Genomic DNA, 25,633 nt, shown 5'->3' with positions numbered 1-25,633 from the left:
AACTTTTCGAATCAATATGTTTATTTCGTTTAAACTTATATTTCAGAAACTTGCTTAGCTCAACTTAAATAGTTTAAAGCATATGGGAATTGATTTCAAAATTGTACCTATTGTTTCCTAATTCATCTAGAGAATAGAAAATTCTGGAAGGTATATAATGTTTTTGTTGCCAAAAATATAGCCAAAACGTCATTCTTTTGCTCTTAAGTTTGGATACTTAGCATGGTTTTTCGAAGTCTTTTCGCCAAGAAAAAAGGCATAAAGAAATCAAGAGTGAAGCTGTGACTTTAAATTATATGGGCAATCTTGTTGTGGAGAATTATCTAGTCTTCAGAGAGAACAAATTTAAGTATTTTAAAAATTACTAAACTTTTTTAAAAACACCAACTGGGTGACATTTTCCCATTTAAAAAGATTTATCAAAATCAATGCCTCATTCTCATATTTTGCAATTTTGTATGAGCCAGATAATGCAGTATTGAAGTGAATTTTTTAGCATTAAAATATTGGAACAAATGTTTTTCCTTTTCTTAAAACTGTGGCTTTTCTCCATAATGACGTTTTGCGCCATTTTCAGAACAAGCCTCGAAGGTGCTGGCAAAAGATAGGTTAAATTTGCTTGACATTCATGAGTAATTGTCCCAAACTTAATTCAGTAATGAAAATATCAAATTATATTGAAATTAAAATGAAATTTATCCGTGCATAGTTTTATCCGATGACGAAACCTTTGAAAAGCAATCTTTTAAAATAACAACGAATTCATCATTTTTGCCTAAAATATGCAAGAAAATTCAAATTTTATCTGAAGGAGAATTTGACACTGAACACTGCAAAATTAATAACGAAATTTCGTCGTACTGCGTATTTAATAAAAATTGTACAATTACATAAAAATAGAAGCTGTTGTTTTGCTGCAAAGCACATTGTTATGTAGATAAATCTGCTTATTTTCAAATATATAAAAATTCAACTGTCAAAAAAGGCTTAAAATATGAAAATTAACGCCAATTATATATTTGTAATTTAATATAATTATAACGCCAATTATTATACCAATTATATATAACGAATACCTGTTCTTAGATAGCAGTTTTCTTTCATCATCCGAAATTCTTATAAAAACTATTATTCTACTCGTAATGAAATTACCTCATTCTCCGGTGTACCCATGGAATCTTCTTCAAAATTTTAGCGAGTGGGGACAAAGGGTTGAAACGATAGTAATAAAAGATAATATACTCAAGGAAAAAAAAAGACTGAGAAGCTCTGAAACCGTAAGTGAAAATGCTCAAAACTCACGAAAGATTAGGGAAAAAATCGATGCAGTTAAAAGTATTTTCAGAGTTTGTTGTTGACTAACATACCAATGGTGTCAGGACTGAAATTATTAGAAAAGAAGTTGGGTACTACGCTTAGTAATTTGAGCGTTTTTAACTCTCCTTTAACTCTCTTTTAACTCTCCAAAAACGAAAAGGATCATTATCCCCCATCTTCGTAAAAAAAAAATTCTCCAAGCGTCTAGTGAATTCTCAGCTATTTCGATTTCTAATGCATTAAGAACCCAGAAACTACTAAAAAGGTATATTATGTTTTTGCTGCAAAACATTTAGCCAAAGCGTTTTTCCTATGCCTTTAAGTTTCAAAAGGTAGGTAGGTAGTTACTTTATTTACGTCACACTAGAGTTGCACAAAGGGCTATTGGCGATGATCTGGGAAACATCAATGAGGATGATACGAAGACAAGTTATTGTAATTTTGATCCTCTGCAAAGGGGATGACTCCCCTGCTTCGGTAGCTTGCCGATCTGCGCGTGAAATTGAGCACTTAATGGTAGAACAGTTTAACGAGGATCGATACCACGAACTCTTGGTCCCTACGCAAGCTGATCGAAGTTTTTCCCCTCCCACTTACAGACCGCAGCCAGTCATACCTGACTTCAGTGTTCTACTGGGAACCGATTCTTTACGAACAGTCCTCTGCGGGACAAGTTTGAAAAGTAAAACTGATTCGTGGTAAACTAAACATAATTGCAAATTCCTTATTTTTGCCAAAAATAAACAAGAAATGCATATTTTCATTCAAAAAATATTTTTTATTATGTACACTGTTACGAAATCTATATCGTAATAAAGTATTGAATAAAATTCGAAAAAAATATGATTATTTTTAAGAAATTATTATAAAGGGTCAAAAAATGGTGTGTGGCTTAGAGGAACAAATCTAAAGCTTTATCTCTCAGATAATGAACCTTAACTTTAACAACAAAGAATAAAATGGGCAGGCCACGTTATCTGAATGGACGAAGACAGTACTAAAAAAAGAGTTTTCAATGTCAGACTAGTTGGCTCACGAAAAGGGGCCGAATTCGAGATGAATAGATAATCTAGAAAAAGACCTTTTGGTCTTAAAACATAAAAACTGGAAAACACTTGCAGGAGAAAGGTCAGCCTGGAAAAAAACATCTTGAGAAGGCCAAGGCCCACCCTGAGCTGTCGAGCCATTGATGATGATGATGATTGAATTACATACCAATGGAAATTTTTGTTTATTGAAAAGTATATGTTATGTGTAAAAAAATTAAATTTTCAAATATTAAAAGATTGAACTGTAACAAACGAAAAAGCTTACAATATAAATCTTATAACACCAATTATATATTTATAATAACAAATATCTGTTCTTAGATAGCAGTTGTTTTTTTCATCATCGAAAATTCTTACAAAAACTATTATACGTTCGAAAACTCTTAACGAAATTACCTCTTTCTCTGTTGCACCGATGAAACCTTCTCGAAGAATTTAACGAGTGGGGAAATCTACTTTAAAACAAGAGAGGGTTGAAACGATAGTAATAAAAGGGAAGACACTCAAGAACTAAAAAAAGATTGGGAAGTTCTGAATCTGCAGGTAAAAATCCTCAAAACTCACGGAAGATTAGGGGAAGAAATCGATGCAGTTAGAAGTATTTTTGGAATTTGCTGTTGACTAACATACGAAAGGCGTTAGGAGTGAAATTATCGGAAAAGAAATTTGGTAATACGCTTAGTAATTTGTGCTTTTTTTACGTGATCTCTTAATTAACCTGGTAATTTCAAAAGACGTATACTTTTTCCTCGATGTAAGTATTTTGGAGAATCTTTCGAGATTTGTTTACATTGTGTTTCGAATTTTTTTAATTGAATGTGTAATACTTAGAAAGATCTTATTTTTCCAGCGATTTTTTTAAGTGAGTAAGCATGTGAAAGTATTTCTGTTCGACACTATGCTTTCATTAAGAACAAAATGGTGGTAACTAGCTTGATTTGCGAAACACCTGACCTGTCATAAGAATTTTGTGATTTTTTAAATTCAGACACTGTTTAGATTGTAAATAACAATTCAACAGTCTTCTTTCTTTCAGAAAACTATTTTCGTTTTACTTTTTTTAAGCAATCCCGTTACCAAAGCATCCCTATTTGAATTTTCAAATTACACTAATTTTGTCATTTTATTAAACTTTGGTAAACATTTAATGCTTAAAAAAACTAAGTAAATATGGGTACAGAAAATTCAAGTGGGCATAGTGTATTAAACAGATACTGCTATGTATGTGTGGTTAAAAAAACTAAACAAAAGCAGTTTTTAATGTTGTTAATTTCTTTTTAAACAGTGAAAACCATTATTATTACAATTTATTGCGTATGAAATTTTGAAAAAAAAATTTTTTTTTTTTATGGATTTCTTCATATGAGTTGTTTTAAATTTTGCAACTATATACCTCAAAATATAAAAATTAAATACATTAAATTTGAAAATTTGAATTTGAAAACTTTTAATATTTGGTTTTATATTGTTCACAGAAATTGAGATTAAACTTTCAGATTTATGTAAGAAATATTGCTTTAAAAATATAAATTTCAAATTTAGATTTTTTTAAGGTTTATTAGCAAGGAGGCAAATGTAAGAAATAGTGTAATTTATGGAAGATATAGGACTTTAAGTAAAAATGTAAATTTTAAATTTAGAATTTTTTTAAAGCTTATAAGTAAAGAGGCAAATGAAAATTATATGTAATTTATGTAAGAAATCGTGCTTTGAAGAAAAAAAGGAAATTTTAAGTTTATAATTTTTTTCAAGTTTAGTTATAAAGCAGCAAATTATTTGTGAAAATAAATTTAAAACTGATAATTTTGGAAATAATCAAAATTATTTTCTTAAAGTTTTAAAATACTATTTCAAATATCTAGAAAAAAAGTTTTGATATTTTTATGATACCTTTTAATGACACAATAACACAGAAATTTCAAAAGAACCCGTGTATTATAAAAGCCCATGTATGTGTCTTTAGAATTTCTTATATTCAAAATAAAGTAATTTTTCTAGAAATATCATATTAAATAGGCTTGATATATCAGTGTTTATAGCATTATACTGTCATTCTGCAAAACAGGATACCCATATTTCTGAACTGGTAGTTATCTGATTCCGTTGGCTTGAACCCTACGCAACTTATACATCGGTATCAGCTTGAGTGGGAAGTAAAAGCGGCTGGTGCTTAATACCGAACACATTGCCACCATTTTGTGATTGGTCATTGGCTGACAATTGTCTGTAGCCGGTGCATTACACTTCATTCCACGAATGTCTCTAAAATTAACTGGTTCCTAATAGAGTTAGTACAATTTTATTTATATTTTTGATATTTGCATAGAAACTTTAAACTCGTTCAAATTTTAAGCTATCCTTAAATGGGCATTTGGTTTAATTCATTGAAATGATTAAACATCTCACCGAAATACTCTAAATAGCTTTTCAATTATATATATTTATTGTCTCGTCTGCAAAAAATTCTAAAAATAGTGAATTTTCTAAATAATAAAACTTTATTCATTGTAAAATAGTTATTAAATATTTAAAGGAGATTATCCTTTCGAAGAAAAGTTTTTTTTCCATATTTATTTTCATTTTTCAATTTTTGCTACATTCCAAACAACAAGATTACTAAAGTGAAAATGTTATTAATAATAAAAATGTAACGAATTGAGATTTTAACATTTATTAAAGGCTTGTGAGAAACCCAATGAAATTAATGTTTACCAAGTAGATTTTAGCTTATAAATTCTTTGATTGATTTGTAAAGGAAAAAATTCAATATTCCATTCAATTTTTATTCTACTATTCTTGGCAATAAATGAAGCACGTTCAATGAAATTAATTTTTAAAGGAATGTAAGAGTTTTCTTTTGTATTTTTTATATATACTTCTATTTTTTTTCTATTGACAACATTTTTCAATAAAAAATCCATTTCTATTCAAAGGTATTCCTATACTTCGCTCAAAATTGCCTCAAGCATATTTCGAAAGCCACTTAATTCTTTTTTATTATTGAGGATTTTACCCGAAAATATTTCACGATATCGAAAAATACGAGCCTGCGTGCGTGGGAAATGACTTTTATAATTTTTATTTAAGGCTTCGAGAAATTTAATTTACAAGAGCTGTATTTTTTTTCTTAGTACAACTGGAATCTTTAATTTTCGATTTCAGGAATTTTTCTGTAAACGTTTTTGGCAGTTAAATAAAAAATATACTGAATTTGTTATTTGCTGGGAAAATAATTTTTTTCATTAAATGAGATACTTTTTACTTGATAAATATTTTTTTATTGGAATAAATAATTATTTATTTATCACTTTTATAATTAATTTCAAAAAAAGTTGAATAAATAAAATATTCTAAGTAGCAACAATATACCTAAACATTTTAACTATTCACGCATTGTGAAAATAGCTTTTTTTTCCTTATATGTGATACGTTTCACTTAATAAATATATTTGCACTGGAATAAATCATTAGTTATTTATCTTTTTCTATAAAAAATTTCAATTAAAGTTGAACTTTTAACATATTCTTAACAGCAAAACTATACCTAAACATGAAATCTATATTGATTCAGAAGTTTCAATAATTTATAAATGATCTAATATAATAAACAACTTTTGTGAAATCTAAAATAGAAAGAAGCAAAGAAAAATCGATATGATTCAAATAAATAAAATGCTCAATTTGCTCATACTTAAAATTTATGTTTTAAAGCTTTCTTTTAGAGAAAAATTTTAGAACTATATAGCTTTATATGCATTCATTTAAACTACAATTACACTAAATACAATAGGCTATGTAGCATAACTTTCTAGAAAGCATTTGCATAAATCGACTTAAGGATATGTTGGAAAAAAAATTCTTCACTCTTATATGAGATCACAGTCTGTCGTAAAAACTTTAAGAAAATTATGCAGTTTCTTTTTCAAAATATAACTCTTCATGTGTTATCAAAGTAAGATTTAAAAGTATTAAATAGAGAGAAAAATGGAATGTTAAAAATCTTTGATACATTAAAATGTTGAAAGTTACCTTGTAGGTAGAAAATGATTAACATGAAAATGACATTTTCCAGCATTGTCTTAATTCGACTTTATTTCTTCTTGTAGAATCAAGTTATCATCCTTTTCCAAGGCATCTTATTCCCCCTATGAATTCAACTGAAAAAAAGATTTATAAAACAATTTATAAAAATTATATAAAACAATTTTTTGCACTCTTATAAAAATCTACATTTTTTTTTAAAATACAAAAGTATTTATCAAAACGAAAAAAAATGAGTACGTCATAATAGTAAATTAGTTTAATGCAGAAATAGTATAAGAATTTGCATTACTTTTTGTTTTATTTTAAGAAACTCAAGGCGAAGGAAATAATTAGAGTTAAATCACTTGCATGATTTACGCAGATGACTAGTGCAAACTTAATATGGAAATTCGACGAATTGACTCTGGTCTCATTACATATTAATTAGGTGCTAAATATTAAACAAAAAATAATTAAAACTATTTCTATTATATCTTTTTATATCTTTATTACTTCCATAATGGGAGAATAAATTAGTTTTTATAAAGAAATTATTGCAGTTTATTGAAAAATATCATTTTTACACTTTAATTTTCAAGCAATTTTACTTGGGATTGATAAATACTTTCCTACTCATGATTCTACCAACTCTTATGATGAAAGATTTGGGAAATGAAACAAACAATAGAAATTAGAGTAATAATGAAGATGATCGATGCTCACTCTCCTATTTATGATTCTACCAACTCTTATGATGAAAGAATTGTGAAAATGAAACAATAAAGATTCGAGCAATGAAGATGATCGATGCTCAGTCTCCTACTCATGATTCTATTAACTCTGATGATGAAAGAATGGAGAAAAATGAAGCAAGACATTCAGTAACTCGAAAGAGTCTCGGAACTTGCAAACAAGTGGCACTGGAACTATTAAGTTTGTCGAAATAAAACTGTGTAGCGATTCCAGGCAAAAAAATTCAAAATTCTTGTCGTGACTTGTAACCTTCCTGTTTAAAGTGAAAAGACAAGGGGATCTAAAAAAATTTTTTTTAAAGATAGGCGTGACCTAAGTTGTGACCTTTGTAAGAAATGTGTGACTTTTCTCTGACCTAAGTTGTTTTGAAAACTCCATTTCGTCAAAAACTAAATTGCTCAAAATATTTTCAAACATTAACAGTTATTATTTTGGGCCATCATGTGCGTTTTCGATCTTTAATTCGGATAGCAATTATCTAATTAAATTTTAAAACGTGAACATATTAATTGAAAGAAAATCTAATTTGCAAATTCAATTTTTCAAAAATATTAAATATATTTTTACAACCGTTCTTAAAATCTTTTTTGCTTTCTTTACTCCAGGTAAAAGTAACATTTTTGTATGCAAAAAAAAAAACGATACCTTTGTTTTCAGAATAAAAAATTCATTTATTTAAAAAAAATTTAAAATAGTTTCAAAGTAGGACAGTTAAAAATGGTTGAAGCATGTGTGACCGCAATAAAGGAGGTTTTATGGAGCCCATAATACTTTTGCTTCTTGAAAGCGGATTTGTTTTCTAGAAAAGCACATTTAACCACAATATTAATTTTTTTCTTTCACAAACTCGTCTTGAAACAAAATGCATATGAATATATATCCAAAAAACAATTTGAAAATAAAATATAAAGAAGATTTTATTTGTTCTACCAAATTATATAAAAAATTGTGAACAAAGAAGAAAAAATATAATGTTTTGAAACTTTGGGAAAGTACTCATATGGGTTGCAGCAATTAAAAAGAAAGTTCCCTCTTCCAGAAGGGGTACTAAAACTCTTCCTTCCTAAAGTGATTTTAATAGAAATTAAAGCTTATATTTTTATGAATTTTGAAAAAAAGATATTCTCCTGAAGTAAACGCTAAAAAATATCATTTTTTAAGTGATAACAGCTTAGAAAAATTGAAGTTCCATTTCTCTTTCCCATTTCTTCCTTCAGAATCTTAATTTATCGAAAAAAAATGTGATGTGATTCCGACAGTTTTTTAAATATTTTTTTTTCGAATTTGAGCATAATAATTTCATTTACATTGGATATATTAATGAATAAAAATCCCCATTTAATAGGGGTCCCTCCAATGAATCATATTTTATGAAGGTCACCAATACGATGTTGCCTTTTTTTAATTATTAATTTATTTTACAATTCTGCAATTCTTCTCTTCTAATTAATATATTTTACAATTTTAATTCCTAATAATTAAACATGAGAATATTACTAATGTAAATTTCTTTAATAGAAAAAACTCCTATTAACTAAGAGGGTGCTCCCCCCTTATCTTATAACTATAATTTTAGGATTCCGAATTGAAGTTTTCTTTTTAGCTTCTGTTTAATTAAATGTAAGAAATCCTTTAAAAGGTACAAGATATTTAACCATTGGCTTGCCAGTTTTCCAAAAAAAAAAAAAAAAAGAATATGGACTTTGAGTTCGAGTTTATCGAGCAATTAATATTTTTCCTACATTTAATATTTATATTATGAAGTTGTTTTTGCTTTCAGTTTGATTCCGTTTCTAAAATTATTTAATTTTTCATGAATTTTAAAACTTTGATATAATTTGTTACCTTTTGTTATCAAGTTCTCCGCTATCTAATCTTTATGAGACGACTACACTATTTTACGAACTTTCGAAAAGGAAAATAACTGTCTGTTAAGAATCTTATTCCAGCCTTTATTTTAAAATATTAAAATTAAAATATTAGTTCAAAGCCTATTCTATTCTATTCTATTCTATACTATACTATTCTATATCTATACTATTCTATTCTTGAAACAAATATTTTACGAGCTCTGTTTTTAGAAATCATATGATTCATCAAGTTTCGCTGAGTACTTGTAATTCAATAGCTATTATGACAGTGATTTAATAAAAATAATGATGTTGAAATTGAGAAGAGTGGTGGAAATCGAAACTAATCTTAAGGTTCAATTTCTGTTCAATTTACAGATGACTAATAATAACGACAGATGTTAACTCTATCGCTAATGCAAAGTAAGCATTTTTTCATTATCAGTACTTTTCTCTTTTGTTGAAATTCTTATTTTTGAAATAAGAAATTTCTTATGGTAAGGTCCTGGCTTTCAGAATCTTTTTCTTTTGTTATCTGACTGTGATAGAGTTAAAATTTCAAGTCAAAGATATTTCTCACTGTGTGATATTTGTTCCTTCCATATTCTTGTGATTAATATTATTTTCAAGTTGCATCTGCTGTTACCGAGTGAGGTAAAGAATGGTTAGCACTTCTTTTATAAGCCTCATTTATAAATTTATCTTGCTATTAGTGACATGTCTGAGAGAGATATAACAACGGAAGCAAAATCTTTCTTAGAAAATCTTTCTGATTCAGAATAGGAAGATTTAGAGATTTTTATGCCTTAGTTTTGCGAAATAAGTAACCGATAAGAATTTAGTTGATAAGGAAAACAGTCTAGAGCCTGTTACTCCATTTTATGTCTGTGGAGAAGAGTATGTCGTTTTTATAAGTAATATTAATGCAGAAGAAGTGAAAAATTAAATTCCAGGAACAGTTGCAAATTAATTCGAACAAAAAAGTAAAATTTGATGAGCAAAAAGAAATGGAAAACCTTGAAAAAATTTTGCAAAAAAGTGCTAAAATAATAATTGTGCTCATTTTGTTATATTTCAAAATTACTTCTTTAGAATATGCAGAATATCTCGATCATTAAAATAATATCATTTTAAGATTACTAAAAGTATTAAATTGGAAAGGCTTGAAACAATTTTGCAAAAAGCCATGAACGCTGGTCGCATTGAAGTATTTTAATAACTAAATTGATGTATTTTAATGACTAATATATTAATCACGGGTTAGAGTCCCTTTGCCATCAGGCTAACCGTGGGAGATTCTCCTGTTCTTCCTCTCCATATAACGCAAAATGCGGTTTAGTTCCATCAAAAAAGTCTTCCACGAAGTTAAATTTCTCCCTATGCTTGATCCAAGAGTTCCCTTGGATTGGATTCAAAACAACAAGGTTACTGAGTTGAACATTAATAGTCGTAAACCCAAAAATTGGGTCGGCTGTTGAACGACGTTATTAGTCTTATAAAATAAAATAACAGCATATTAGTTTTATAAAATTAAATAAAACTAATATTATTCTCATAAAATTAAAATAAAACTAATATGTTGAACACCACAATCGTTAATATAAGTTTACTTCAATTTTATCAAAAAAACAAACATTAATACATTTCCAAACTTGAGGATTTACAATTTTAAGATCTAAGCAGAAATGCTCAAAGTTACGCATTGGAACGCAGACTAAGCAACCGTAACCATCAGTAGTTAGAGCTCCTACTCCAATGTTCCAAATATGGAACACCGTTAAAAGAGTATTCAACGTACTAACATAAGATAACTGAATTCATGAATAACGGATTATGTTACTCAGATAATTATTTTCAACTCTAACCACAGTTCTTTTCAGAAAATCTTAAGCCTGCTTATTTAATTCATTTTCACCATATGCATACACCAAGAACGACCCATAATATTAAATACTAACTGAATTATCCGTCCTTCGTACAGGATAGAAAAAGTAAATCAATAAATCATATTGATGACTAATCCTGTACTAAATCATTGAAATAATGGACTTAACTGAAAGACATATTCAAACACAATTAAGTTAATACTTTGCTTATTTATATATTATTATTTGTTGCCTTTTTTGGTCTCTATGCGATATTAGATTACGCAAAACATGTTTTTAAAAGCTCATTCCATAAAAATAAATATAAACCAAATTTACTATGATTTGGCATATTGCTATTGTTCAAGTCCCGATAATCGAAAATTAGGTTGACCGCAAAAAATCCTATTTCTACAATACCTACGGTAGGTATTTTGCTACCATAGTATACTTAGTACCAATTAGAAATTTACAAAATGACTATAATCTTGCTTTCATATTGTCTGTGAAAAGAACTCCCCAAGCGATTCATCTGGAGCAGGGGCGGTGACTATGGTTACAAGGTTTAACCACTTCAAGCTGGTGGTCCAATACTTAAGACAGGTATTAGTTCGAGTCGGCGAGAGAAAGGGAACCAAGGGAGAAACTTCGCTTTTTGAAAAGCGGTATTTCTTGTTTCCATAGCAGCAAGCTGCTTTAGACTTGATGGCGAGGGGAGTCCTTTCTATAGAAAAACTATATTGACTATTTGTCTGAATAAAAATTGAAACACCATTTAAAAATAAGTAGTAACAAAACTGAATTTTGATATATTTATTTAAGCCGAAAATTGTTTATAAAGATGAGATATATAGATATAAGAATGCAAAAAAAAAAAAAAGAAATAGACTATATACAATATATTCATTATTCAGCAGTCTCTTTTCTGCTAAAATTATACAGTCTCTTTCCTGCAAATTTATTTTTGTCTCATTTTATAGTTTAAATAACAGTCTTTCCTGTCAAAACTATGCAGTCTCTTTAATATTTTTATTGTTATTTTTTTTGCCTTTACAACACAATTCAAATAGCAGTCTTTTTCCTGCCAATATTATGCAGGCTTTTCCCTGCCAAATAAATGCAGTCTCTTTTCTGCCGATTTATTTTTGTCTCATATTTTTGTTCAAATAGCAGTCTTTTTCCTGCCAAATATATGCAGTCTCTTTCCTGCCAATTTTTATCGTTGTCGCATAATATAGTACAAATAGCAGTCTTTTTCCTGCCAATTTTATTTTTTGTCGTCACATTATAGTTCAAACAGCAGTCTCTTTTCTGCCAAAATTGTTCTTAATTGCAAAATATAATTGCATTCTTTGTTCAGCGCTTCTCTCCTGTCCATTTCCATATATTCCTCCAAAAATCATTGCAGATTTCAGTGGCAAAGTTGCATTTCCAATGACATTTGTCATTTTTCCATTATGAGGATTCTTTTCCCCTTTTAAATTTTTTCTGTTCTTCTTTTTGAAGAAAGCGCGCCAAACATGATGTTTTTTGGCTGTAATTGTCTCATCCAAAATCTTCTCTTCCATCTCTTTCATCATTAGAGGAATTATGGGAGCACTTCCGATTATCCGAGCTCCTTCCTCCTCTCCACCGATGTTGTGGTTTTCGGCTTCCATTTCAGGATCGCCATTCTTTTTTCTGATAAGTAATAAGAATTCAGTAATTGTTTTAAAAAAAGTTCCTCATACAAAAATTTATTTATGTACAGTATGCTAAATAAAAGTTGTGGACATCCTAATTTACTTTTGATCTAATGCTCAGATTTTCATGTATTGGAACTCAATCTTATTAGTTTGAGGTTCTAAACTCATCTATACTAATTAATAATTAACGAAGGCGTTATCTTAGGTCATAATATTAAAATATCGTCAAATTTTAAATATACGACTTTTTTAAACTTAGAATTTTTTATAACTTTTAGACTGATTTGGATCAATTTCCGCTTGTAATTAGTTCAATTTCTGCTTGTAAATTCCGCTGTGAATAACAAATAATAATTTAGTAATAAATAGTTTAAAATGTTATAAATAGTGTAATTAATAATTTAAGATATTATAACAAATTTTATAATTATTAAAATGTATTAAATAATTATTCAAATTTGATTTTATGGTTCTTCTTTGGATGAATGATTTTTATAATTGAGTGTATTTTTTAAGTCGCTTAAAAAGCTCTCGTGATCACAATTAATATGTTATATTAATAGATCTAAACTAGTTTTATTAGGTTCAAACTTTTGGTTGCTCAACTGCCTAAACTATCAGTTATCACCATATTTTGAAAGTTATCACCATATATTATATAGACACCCAAATCCGTCGAAAAAAGTTATGCTTATTCAGATAAAGTACATTTTTGTGTCTGGCTATAAAATTTAAAATATCATCTGTACTCATTAACATATCGAAAGTTAGTCTATTGAATCATCAAGATGAATTTATAGTATGATAGAATCCGATTATTGGAGCGAGAGTTATTCAGGGTGTTTGCCTTTTTATGTTGATAAATGTACAAAACTTAGTAGCAATAATTATTTATATGGTTAAAAATATTAATATTCATTATAAATGTTTATTAACGGGACATGTTTTTAAGCACAAATATTCTTGCATAGGTTCTTACGTGCAGCATACGTTGACAACGTTCAATTTTTAAGTAAATCACATTTACTATTTATAATTACACAAAACATGGATGTTTTAAAAATCAACGCATAAATAATTCTTATAAAACGAATATTTTTTCAAAAAAACTATACTAAAATAATTAAGCTTGAACTAATTCTAATAATTTTTAAAACTGATGGTGACTACTAGGGTTGGTAATAGTTTTATGAAATTTTATTTTCCATGAAAAGTAGAACAGCACTAATAAATTCTTTGAGCAGATCAAAATTATGTTTTTTTAGTTAAGTATACGATTCAGAATTTTTTTTTATTACACTATGTGACCTTTAGTGAATTTAAAACATAATGTTTGAAACACCCGGTGTACACATAAAAAAGATGACTAAAAAATAGTAGTAAAACGTTTTCTAAATGATGTTTTCAATCACTCTTATAATTAACGCAATGCTTTTGAAATTCCCTCACAAACTGTACGCATTTTTAAGTTTGCGTTTGTAAGTGTCATGATGATAAGCAAAGAAACGATAAATACATGAAGTAAAATTTCCATCCCAATTAAGGAGGACACAAAACTAAAATATAATAAGTTTTTAAGAAAAATTTAAATTGTTTCATATGCGTCTGCATTTCATGCTGGGTTAGATAAACTATCTGAATGTTGTGATTTTGTAGTTGAACCGAATTGAATTAACCAAATAATGCTACTTACAGTTTTTTACAAAGAAACCGGTAAATTTTCGCCATAGCGACAAATTAATTTTATCTCAAAGAGCAGTTGAAAAAAAATTCGCCCAACCAACTCAAAAGCTTTCAAGAAAGTGATTTTTTTTATTGTTACATGACTGACATATATTTTATGCATTGTTTAATTTTAATTCATTGTTGAATGTTTGCAACAACAAAGAAACATTGTATTTTATGTAATTGTTTGAATCGCAAATTACTCTGTTTAATTTGGAAAGAAATTTTAGCAATGAATGAATACATTAGCAGAATTTCTCTATATTAATATAAATGTGGTGCTACTTAGCTATAATACTAGCTGTATATCCGTTTTTCGTAATAAGGAGCGAAAGAAAGTAAATAATTAAGAAATCAGTATTAATCAGTGCCGCCGATTTGCACAAAACTAAAAGACGCATACCGACACAACTAAGCAAAATTCATTAATCTATTTGTTCATTTTTTTCTTTTATAATTTTCTTTATTCATCAATGCTCTCCCAGGTGTTTTTTTTCTGTTATCAGATTCAGAAAAACATGTTTTTACTCCTCTCTTTCAAGTGTAGTTGTTAATCCTATGAAAATAAAGATTAATTACATTCTGCATCATTTAGCATAATGCTATTGCTAAATCATCTCCTGATAATCAGAAATTACTATAATTAACAATTTTAGTATTTAAGCAACAATTTTAATATCTCTTTTAGTGTTCTTACAAACCTAATCCCATTGTACCTATAGGCATCTTGGTATTAATATTAGTATAATTAGTTACTAGTATAAAAACGCCAATTAACATAATATCAGTAGTACCTATAATTAAAATGGCGTCAGTAATAAATAATGATGAAATTTATTTATGGTTTTCTAGAAGAATAAGTACTTTTGCAACATTAATTTAGCATTTTAATGCAATACTTATTTTCTTATTTCAAGTTGTACTTACTGTCAAAATTATTTAAATATCATTTTCGTCAATACCAGATTTGCACTTAATGTTAAAATTAATTAACTCAAACTCTTGAAAATAATCAGTAACGACACTAATATTTTTATAATCATTTTTGGGGAGCGAAATAATATCGGTACTTATTTTGAAGGCCGTAAAATCACCAAACTATTATTGGCGCCAGTAATACTTAATTAATTGTACTACTACTGCCTTTACTGAGGTAATAAGAAATTATTAAACCAATATAGGTACCTAATATAGGTACTGTAATAATAGGTTTATATTAACCACCGAAGCGAGTAAAAGCCCTAATATCACCACAATTCATGACAACCAATACAAAACCTTAGTTTTTTTTAAATTATTTGTTGTTGATTTCATTGCGACTTCCTAATGTTAGATTTACCTTGATATAGTTGGAAGTTCAGCACATCAAAAGATTAGCTATACACGTAGTATAACTCAAAATATGATATTCAGAATTCCCCACAATTTTCTTTCGGCTTAATAGATAAATTCAAATTTATTTTATTATTTCTTGTTGAGTTTTCATTATTTATGTTAATAGACACACTGGGTTAATTATTCATGTCAATGTAAGAAACACTTGGTTTCATATACCTTTAAAATACGAATGCGGTGATTGGGATTTAAATACTATAGCCTTTGGGTGATTTTGGTAACAAAAATTATGTGAATAGTCGTCAATGGAATAAGAATCAAGTGCAAAAGCTATATAAAATGATCGGAATGAAATAGATTTAGAAAACTTTAAAGAACTTTTTAATACTATGTGCAATGCTTAAAAAAATAGACCTCACTGACTACTTTTTGATGCATTGATTTTGAAGACTAGAGAGGGGGACCTCAAATATGTTAATTAATAAGTGCAGACAATACTTTAATTTACGAAATCAGACACGGAAATGTACTTTCTCTGAATAAACTAAACTTTTTTGACGATTTCTGACCCCCAAAATATAGGAGGGAGTCGCAATTTGGGAAATATGGTCCAAATAGTTTGGTTTTTTATTTTAGTGCCTTTAGATATTCTTTCGAGTACTATTAGAAATTTCTTGGAAAAAAAATGGTTAAATAGCAATTTATTGCATTGTTATTTTACCATATTCAAACAAAACAGTCAATATCCTTAAATAAGATGATATTCAAACTGTAACTGTGAGTAAAAGAGTTTAGTAACTGCTTTAACCTAATAAGTTTAAACAACCAGAATTTTATCACGCTAACTAGGCCTACCTAATAAAGCCACTTAGTTCCTAGCGGCAGGGTACATATTATAGCTGACAAACTCCTGGCCTGAATGGAGACTCTAGTTCCAGCTTTGACACTTTCAGATTTCCTCCAGTTTCTTCAACACATAAAGGGTTTCCAGTGTACTGTACTCCCTGAGTATTACCTTGGAATATTAGAATATGATACTCCAATATACGTAGTATTTTTCTCTCACAATAGGTGAAACAATCAGATAAACTAATTAAACCTTATTCCACGTTTCATTTGAAAACTCAAACCTAAATCTAATTTCCATGCCCATCACTTGAAAATCCTGCGTCCAATTACTAGTTAAATTTCTTTTTTAAGGTTTTGAAACCATGCCATTTATAAATGGTTAAAAAACCGTACTGTTTAGTATTCATGACTTTTTAACCATACTAGTCTTAAGCGGTTTGAAAACCATAAAAGTGAAAGAAAATTATAACAGTGTAGGGAATTTATAAGTTGTTTGGATAATTTTTCCTTAATTCTTACTGGAATATTAGAATATGATACTCCAATATGCGTAGTATTTTTCTCTTACAATAGGTGAAACAACCAGTTAAACTAATTAAATCTTATTCCTCGTTTCATTTGATAACTCAACCTTAATCTAATTTCTATGCCCATCACTTGGAAAACCTACGTCTAATTACTAGTTAAATTTCTTTTTTAAGGTTTTGAAACCATGCTAGTTATAAATTGTTAAAAACCGTACATTTAGTATTCATGGCTTTTAACCATACTAGTGTTAAACGGTTTCAAAACCATAAAAGTAAAAAAAAAGTTCTTCACCGTAAACTTTACGGTTAACGGAACGGACACACTGCTTCTGACTGTTTAAAAGTAATTTTGAATGAAAATTATAACAAGTGTAGTGAATTTATAAAATTTCAAGTTGTTTGGATAATTTTTGTTTAATTCGGAATTTAAAGGTTAAAAAAATGTTGTCAGAAAGCTCTTTTCATTCTAACATTTTTTTAATTTACATTATTTTTACATAACTGCAAAACAGTATTTACGAATGTAAACAAATGTTTTTCATAACATATCAATCTTTATAATGATGGAACAAAAAGAATAGTTATTTGAAATTTATTCCTTAATAAGTATTAAGGAGAAATTTAAAATTTATAACGAATATTTTGACGTTTTCAGAAAATATGAAAAATTTCCTCATGCTTTTTGTCAACCAAGCATTTGATTAAATCTAGAATGCATAAAATAAATAAGGGAAAAAAAACGAATTCCTTTTTTACTCATACACGTAATGAAGAGCATCTTCTAGCATTTATTTGAGTTCATTTTATATGTCCCTTCATTAATACCCTTCAGGAAAAGAATCTTGAAATTAATATATCTTTTTTTTTTACCCACTCAGGTTTTGAACTAAAGACATTTTTTATACTTCAGGAAGTAAAGAATAGTTTTTGAAATAAAAAAAATACCCTTTTTCTAGATTAGATTGTTTAGTGTTTTTTGTGTTGCTTATGTTTTTTATTGTATTTCCACTCGAGGTTATACTTTTTTTAAAAAAAAATAAAGTAAGCTGTTTTTTGAGTTTTGTTTTTTTAGAATTAAGTGCAATATGAAGAGGTAAGTTTCCGTAATTTGTTTTAGTTTTGTTTTGAAATAGGTTCGTAAGAGCATGATTTATTTTGTATTTTATTAAATGTCAAATAGTTTTAATTTTCTCTCAACATGATATATATTTCTTGTTTTGATGTTTTATTAAGCGACATCGTTTGTTTTGAAGATGGTATCAATTTTATTTTGGTAAATTCTTCCGGAATTTGTCGGACAACAGAGGGGAAAAATGTGATATATCGTAATATTTAACTTTTAATTATACGGTGGCTAGGTGGTGCAGTTGGTTTGTCGCCGGCCTTCTGAGCCCAAGTTTGCGGGTTCGATCCCCAGCACAGACACCGGATTTTCGGGTTGCAGAAAGCGGCACTCAGTGGCCATATCCTATGATTATGCGGCATGCAAAACATCCCTGGATTGCCTTATTGGCTCTTGGCATTTCCGGCAAAATTAAATTCCTAGTGCACTTTAGCATCCAAATAGAGTTTCGGTGCTGCCACCTAGTGTGGCAGAAACTAGACGTCCAAATTGACACGACCAACGGTATCTCGCCTATTGTGGTGGTCCTGAAAGAGTGGATACCACCTCTGGAGAACGCACTGGATCTGCTCATCGTCAAGACCGATTAAGCAGCTCATTGGAAATATAAAAAAAACTTTTAATTATTTGAATAATTCTTGCTAGACAATTCGAAATTGATAATGCTTATTATAGCAGCAATTGAATAAACTATATTCCTTAAATTTATTCTATGTTAAACCTGGCTATATTCTGTGTATCTACGTTAAGCATACTTTTGTCATAGTAAAATTGTTCATAAACCATCGGTAATGAAATTTCTGGCAACTTTTACCAAATCTAAGGCACGCAAAATTTAATTCTTGCTTAAGTAGTTCCTTGCAATGTCGCTGTTCATTCTTGCCAGTTGTTTCCATTCTGTTTTATCCTTCTACCGATGCTTATATTGTTCAGGTCTTTTTCATCTAAGCCAATTTATGCTGTTTACGCTCTTCCTAATTTATTGAACCTAACTCTTTTAATAATATTTTTGGTCAATGATTTTGCAAATAATTTTTTCTACTTATTTAAAAATTATTATAGAAAAAATTATTGAGGAAATATCTCTTAAATTATTTTATTTTGCATCTTATAACCGTCGTTGAACAGCCGATCCAAGTTTTGGGTTTACGACTACTAATGTTGAACTCCTTAGTCTTGTAATTTTGAACCCAATCGAGAAGACAAGGGAACTCTTGGATCAAATATTGGGAGTAATTTGTCTACGTGGATGAATTTTTGATGGAACTAACCAGCATTTGCGTTATATGGATAGGAAGACCACGAGAACCTCCCACGGTTAGCCTGATGGCAAGGGGACTCTAACCCATGATCTGTCTACCACTGAGGATATTTCACGTCAGCACTGTGGTCGGTGCAAGCCGGATGCAAAATTCGTATCTGCCAGCCATTGCGGGATCGAACAGCGGTTCACCTTCACTTAAAGAATTTATCATTAAACCACATAGTAAATTTTTTCAATATCACAATCATACGGAAAATTTATATTTTTTCTATCATTTAAATTATTGAGACTTTCATATTTTTAATCCACTGTCTTAAATTTATTTCTTGATGTGTTTCAATATTTTTCAGCGAAATTTTCAACTCTTGACAGTTTTTATATTATTTTATTTTATATTTTTATGGTTAAATTTTTACAGCTTTTTTATAGTTACTCTAAACATCATTTTTCTTAAATTTATCAAAACAATAGGATTATCGCCTCTTTTTCTAGAATACGAAGTGAATTTTGTAAATAATGTTCTTCATTATTTAGTCCAGCCACCACCTCTTAGAAAAAAATTGCCTCAGAGCCATCTTGTTTAAATGCTCTTGAGTCAGCAGATGGTGTGCATAAGTCATACAAGTGCATTGAGTTTGCTAGAGTTGTGGAATTTTAAACAGACTTTATACTTTCAAAGAGAGAGTTTTCCATTGGTATTTCTATTGTTTCTCATTTTTATAATCTTTCAATGTTTTCAATTCATAATGAAATATATCTGATTCCCCAACATCTCTTTGTTTAAATATAAATACTATTATTTTGCACATCCTTTGTTTACTATTTCTTTCTATCATTTTCGTTAACGTATAAAATTTCTGAATTGAATATGGATAGTACACAATATGGAAAATAGCACAATTGAAATGAATTATTGAAATTTGTTGTTACCTTCTCTCAACCATTTTAATTTCTTTTACGAGAATTCAAATGAAAAGAGATAATTTGCAAATGAAAATACCAGAGGATTAAGCTTCCTACTTAATCCATAACTGTAACCCAATTTGTTTGTTAAAATCTTTTATTTAAGATTCAATTTTGCAAAATATAACATACAAATGTCTTATTACTTGGTAAAAAACTATGTTTTTGAAAATATTTTGAGAATAAAAGTTTTTATAAGTTCCAGTATTGCATAGACGCGTTTTACATTTAAATAATCAAAATATATTAACATATTTATTTAAGCTTTAAATTTTAACCATTGTATTCATGAATATTTAGGTATCATGTAATAAGAAGAAACAAAATTTTAATTCATTGCTTAATATTTTTGGAAACGAACTTTAGTTGTCAAAAACATTAATTAGGATGTTTCTATTGTTTATATTACGATCACCGTAATAATAATCTAGTTACATCTCAACCGGCGTTTTCTAATTTATTTTTATTATTATTTATTTCTAATCTAGCATATCAACTACCGAAGGTTTTGTCAGGAACGCTTATTAGATTTAACTAGATTATTTATGAAAGTTAATATAGCTTGCTTACTAGGGGGAAATTTTTTCGTATCTAATTATGATTTTGAAAACGTGAAATATGAGAAGATTGCTAAAATGTTGTTGTAAAATGCTTATCAGTTTTATTTAAATATTTTTTTAATTTCAGTTATTAATTTGTTAGTGCATCTACTGCTTTATTTTTTCATAGAACTGATTAGATAGGCTAGTCTCGCAAGAGTAGATTATAGTTACAATAATTTTGATATAAAAAAAATGCAAAATTATAGAAATTGTTTTTATAAAACACGGGAATCTTTCAATTTACTTTACACCGAAAACATGCTTTAAAATACATACAAAAGTTTGTTAAAAATAATTAAAAACTGTCTTTATGCTAACTTAAATCTTGAAATATTTTTATTACATCTTTGATCCTTTACATATATTTTATTTTGAAATTGTCACTCTGGCTGTTAATTCTCGCTAGATCTTTGAAGCCGTAACTAATGTACAAGTATCATCGAAATAAAGATTTTAGACTGTACTAAAATACGTTATAAAAGTAAATTAATTCTATAACTAGAAATTTTTTTTATTTAAATACAACTACACTGTAAAAATACCGGATCAAATTGCAGAAAAAAGTACCGGCACTCAGGGTGCTAGTACTTTTTACCGTAAAATATATTTTCATCAAAACATGTTATGAAACAAAAATCTGATATATCGTAATTTTTACTGTAATAAGTACCTTAAAATCACTCTAATGAACTGTTTATTCGTCTAAAATTTACTCTGTAATATTTTACATTAAAAATGGGTTTTACGGTAAAATGTATTTTGCAGATGAGGCAAAGTGCTGGTACTTTATACCGTTATTTGATCGAGAATTTTTTACAGTGTATACATACATGAAATAAAACATTGTATGAATCATTTTTTGACTTATACTTTAAATAAGCTATACTATTTGCAAAGTTTCTAATTCCTAAATAGAAATGTATTTAAGTTATTTTTCATTAAATTATTTAAGGAATTATTTTTTAAAATAGATTTATCAAGCATAAATAAAAAACAAAATTTTAATGGTGTTTAATTATATCAGGAGTAAAATAACAGCAAACGATTTATCAGGCTACAGCGAAGGTAAGATCTACTCTTAATGACGTCACTAAGTGGTCAGGCTTTCCTCTTCAGAAGGTTCCTGTTTCATTAACTGAAGCAACTTAACAAACCGGAAAATCTAAAGTGCTTATAATTTTACCACGCTTTGTATACATAGTCATTAACAACAAAGAACAATTTCGTACAGGCAGATGTCAGCTAACGTTTTGCGGTAAGATGAAAAAGAAACACCACGTATGGTCAAGAAATCTCTGTAAAATCATGGCAAACCTTGTTTGTTTTATAATGCAACTTCACGTTTAACTCATAACTTTAGGAGTGAATATTAGTTTATATTACAATGCCTTAATAAAAATAGGACTACGCACGTACGCATCTAATTTATTTTCTGCGATCTCATAAATTTTAGTAATCCAAAAACTTGAGCGACTACATGGAAATACCTAACTTGTAATGTATGTTGCCATTACGCTCGAATATTTCGTGTTAAAAATACCTTAGTTCAGAATCCGCAGTTTTAATGATGTTGTAACATAGTGAAAGCATAGAAACCTCTCATAATGAGCTTCTTAATTACGACCCATTTTTTCCCTCTTCAAAATTTCAGTGTGCTTCAAAAGATTTTTTTATTATCTCCATTTTTGTACGTGTTGAGAATGGTAATGCCTAGTACACTTTAAAAACGAAAATTAGTTTCAGAAATGATTTTCGTCTTTACAAATGAAACTGAATACGGAGCGCTTTTGTAAATGCAGTTGTAATTAATAGGGCTTTTTGTTCTACAGAAATGGAATAACATTTGAAATAGGAGGGATTAGATTGTAAACAATCATGATGGATGCTTAGTGTTAACTATTTTAAATGCACGATATTGGAAATATAAATACTTGAAATTATTAAAAAAACTTATGATGCGTGTTTCAATAATAATTTACAAAATAATAATTTAAAAAATAAATATTAGGTGTTTTCTCAGTTACTGGCATATTTTACTTTTTTTACATAATAATTGCAATTGTAATCGATAGAACTTTCTGCTTAGCAAAAACAGAATAATGTTAACATAATCAAAGCCGTTTTGTGTAACATATGTGATGTAGAAGAACAATTATGTATGTGTTTTACATTAACCATACTGTTATGTTTTATTTCAAATTTATATACGCGAAAAATTTTATAGCACTTCAAATTTATGTTATATGATACTTTACTATGACATACTTGATATTTCTAGAGCCATTAATGTGTTATATTTGTTTAAATGCGAATGGCAGATGAAATTTTAATTGAGAGAGCAATTAACTAATTGAGAGAGCAATTTAATTATTTCAGCAGAACAAAACAGCGTTTCAAAGATGACAGTAAAATTATGATGAATGCTTTATATTAACTATGCATTTACTTATTATTCGAAATGTATCTGTATAAAATTGTTCATTGTAACTATGCATTAGTGATATATGTTACTGAGATTTTAACGCACGAAAAACTTGGTATTTTCTCAATTATTGCAATTATTGGTATTTTCTTAATTATTTATGTAAGTAAAGTAAAGGTCACTGTTTACATTTGAAGATCCTTTTACAGAGCGGTATGTGCGAAAAATAAAATAGAATGTTCTAATTCGTTAAGCGTTAGCCATTGTTTGAAATTAAATTACAGACGATTCTGTTTCATCAAATATTTTAAAGATCGCAACAATTATTTTTCCTTGATCACAGCTCTGTTTAATTAAATATGAGTTTAATGCACTTACTTTACTATTCAATTATTTTCATAGAGGTGGCTAATCTGACGTTACTTCACTTACTTGGCCACTGGCAACCCATCAATGTTCAATCAGTTACATATAGAAATTAATAGGAATATATATCTACTGGGACAGGAATATGAATTGGCAGATAGAAATGTTAATGTTGCAAGCGACAATTGTCTAATTTATTCCACACAGTGATACAGTTCAGCCTCTAGTTTAGACATCTCTATTCGCTGCGTTTGATAAATTCAATAAGCAAAGTTATACAATTTCTAAAATTATCTGAAACCACGTTTAAATTTTGTTTACGATAATTTTTTAAACCATGTTTCTATAAGATATAACAATTTAAAAATCTACTGTAAGTTAAATGAAAACAAAAGCTATTTATTGAATATATATATACATACATACATATATATATATATATATATATATATATATATATATATATATATATATATATATATATATATATATATATATATATATATATATATATATATATATATATATATATATATATATATATATATATATATATATATATATATATATATACACATTTCAAGAAGTAAAACTAGTTGTTATTATCATTATCAAAGCTAGTTAAATATACTTAACTGAGTTTTAATAAATTTGTAAAGAAAATTATGTCGACAGCTTTCTAATAAAACAATACTAAAGAATATTTAAGTAAAGCAGACAGAAATTTTCATTGTTAGAAATAACCAACCAATATTAAGTTTTTATGCATATAATTTTAAAGATGATTGCAATAAGTATGAATTTAATATATAATTTCTTATTTAAACAGACAGCAGCATTTTTCTTAACTGGAATACTAATCGCCTAAAAAAAATTTTCTTAGGAATCAGCTGATAAATTTTAAAATTTTATAAAAAAAGTTTGGAAATATTGCGATTTAAATCCTTTATAGATGAAGGTATTACTAGAATTATATCAATTTCAATCAAATTGCTAAATGCGCTAACCTGATAATGTAACTTGTAGAAAGTACAGCAAGAAAAATTTATTAAAATATTTTATATTTAAATTATAAATTGAGTTTAATAAAATCATTTCATTTAGTAAAACATTATCAATGTTTTACTTGATGAGTAAAATTAAGTGAGACTGAGAAGTTTCAGAACTTTTTTTTTGCAAACAAGAAATTTGCAGCTATAAGCAAGATTTATAAGAAATATAAAATATCGCGATTTACTAAATATCGCGATATTTTATATTTCTTTTGCATTTTTCATACCTAGAAAAAAACAGTTAAATCTCAAACATTATTTTTTATAAGTAATGCGTTTAAATGTAAAGTTGTCTAAAAATAATAATTACTTTTTGTCTGCTACGGCAACAACATTTAATCATAATTAATGAATTTATTTTAAATATATTTGTATTGTTTTGAAGATCAAATGCTAAATGTCCTACCTTTTCTGTATTTTTATTAACCTTTAACCTTAACAATTAACCTTTTCTGTATTCAGTACATTTTTCTGTATTTTTATGTTATACGAATTTGTAATCTATAACAGTTAGTCTGTTGCAATGAAATCACCTTTTATGGTAATAGCTTCCAAGAGTTGAGAACATTTCATGGAAAATTATTCACGGTATGGAGTATCATAAATGTTATCATGAATATTTTTCAGTATTCAAGTTTCCTGATGTTCTGTTTATTTTAGCAGGCGTTGAGGAAACTTACAGTTTTCCTTGCAATTTGCTAATGAAAGTGTTTGAAGAGCCATTATAAAAAAGTAAGTATTACATATTTCTTAATATCAAAATTAATATCTTTCAATGTATAAAAAAATATTTTAGTTTCTTTTTAAGAATTTGAGTTTTAATATATATATATATATATATATATATATATATATATATATAT

The 25,633-nt window shown here is 28.0% G+C and overlaps 1 protein-coding gene across 3 annotated transcripts in view; it reads right to left on the bottom strand.

Moving 5' to 3' along the window:
* Nucleotides 1-25,633, bottom strand: part of LOC107440765 (endothelial cell-selective adhesion molecule) — a 107,946-nt gene that overhangs the window by 29,634 nt on the left and 52,679 nt on the right. For all 3 annotated transcript variants that reach the window (XM_043044523.3, XM_071177840.2, XM_087157762.1), the window contains exon 2: nt 6,396-6,523. In XM_043044523.3, coding sequence (XP_042900457.1) covers nt 6,396-6,441 — 46 coding nt within the window. In that variant the 5' untranslated portion in view covers nt 6,442-6,523. The remainder of the gene's footprint in view (nt 1-6,395; nt 6,524-25,633) is intronic.

The sequence above is a fragment of the Parasteatoda tepidariorum genome, chromosome 2 (genome assembly GCF_982258835.1).
Source record: "Parasteatoda tepidariorum strain Cologne lab strain chromosome 2, Ptep-v5.0, whole genome shotgun sequence".
NCBI classification, from domain to species: domain Eukaryota; kingdom Metazoa; phylum Arthropoda; class Arachnida; order Araneae; family Theridiidae; genus Parasteatoda; species Parasteatoda tepidariorum.
The sequence above is the reverse complement of the archived record's forward strand: the minus strand, read 5'-3'. Positions and strand labels throughout refer to the sequence as shown.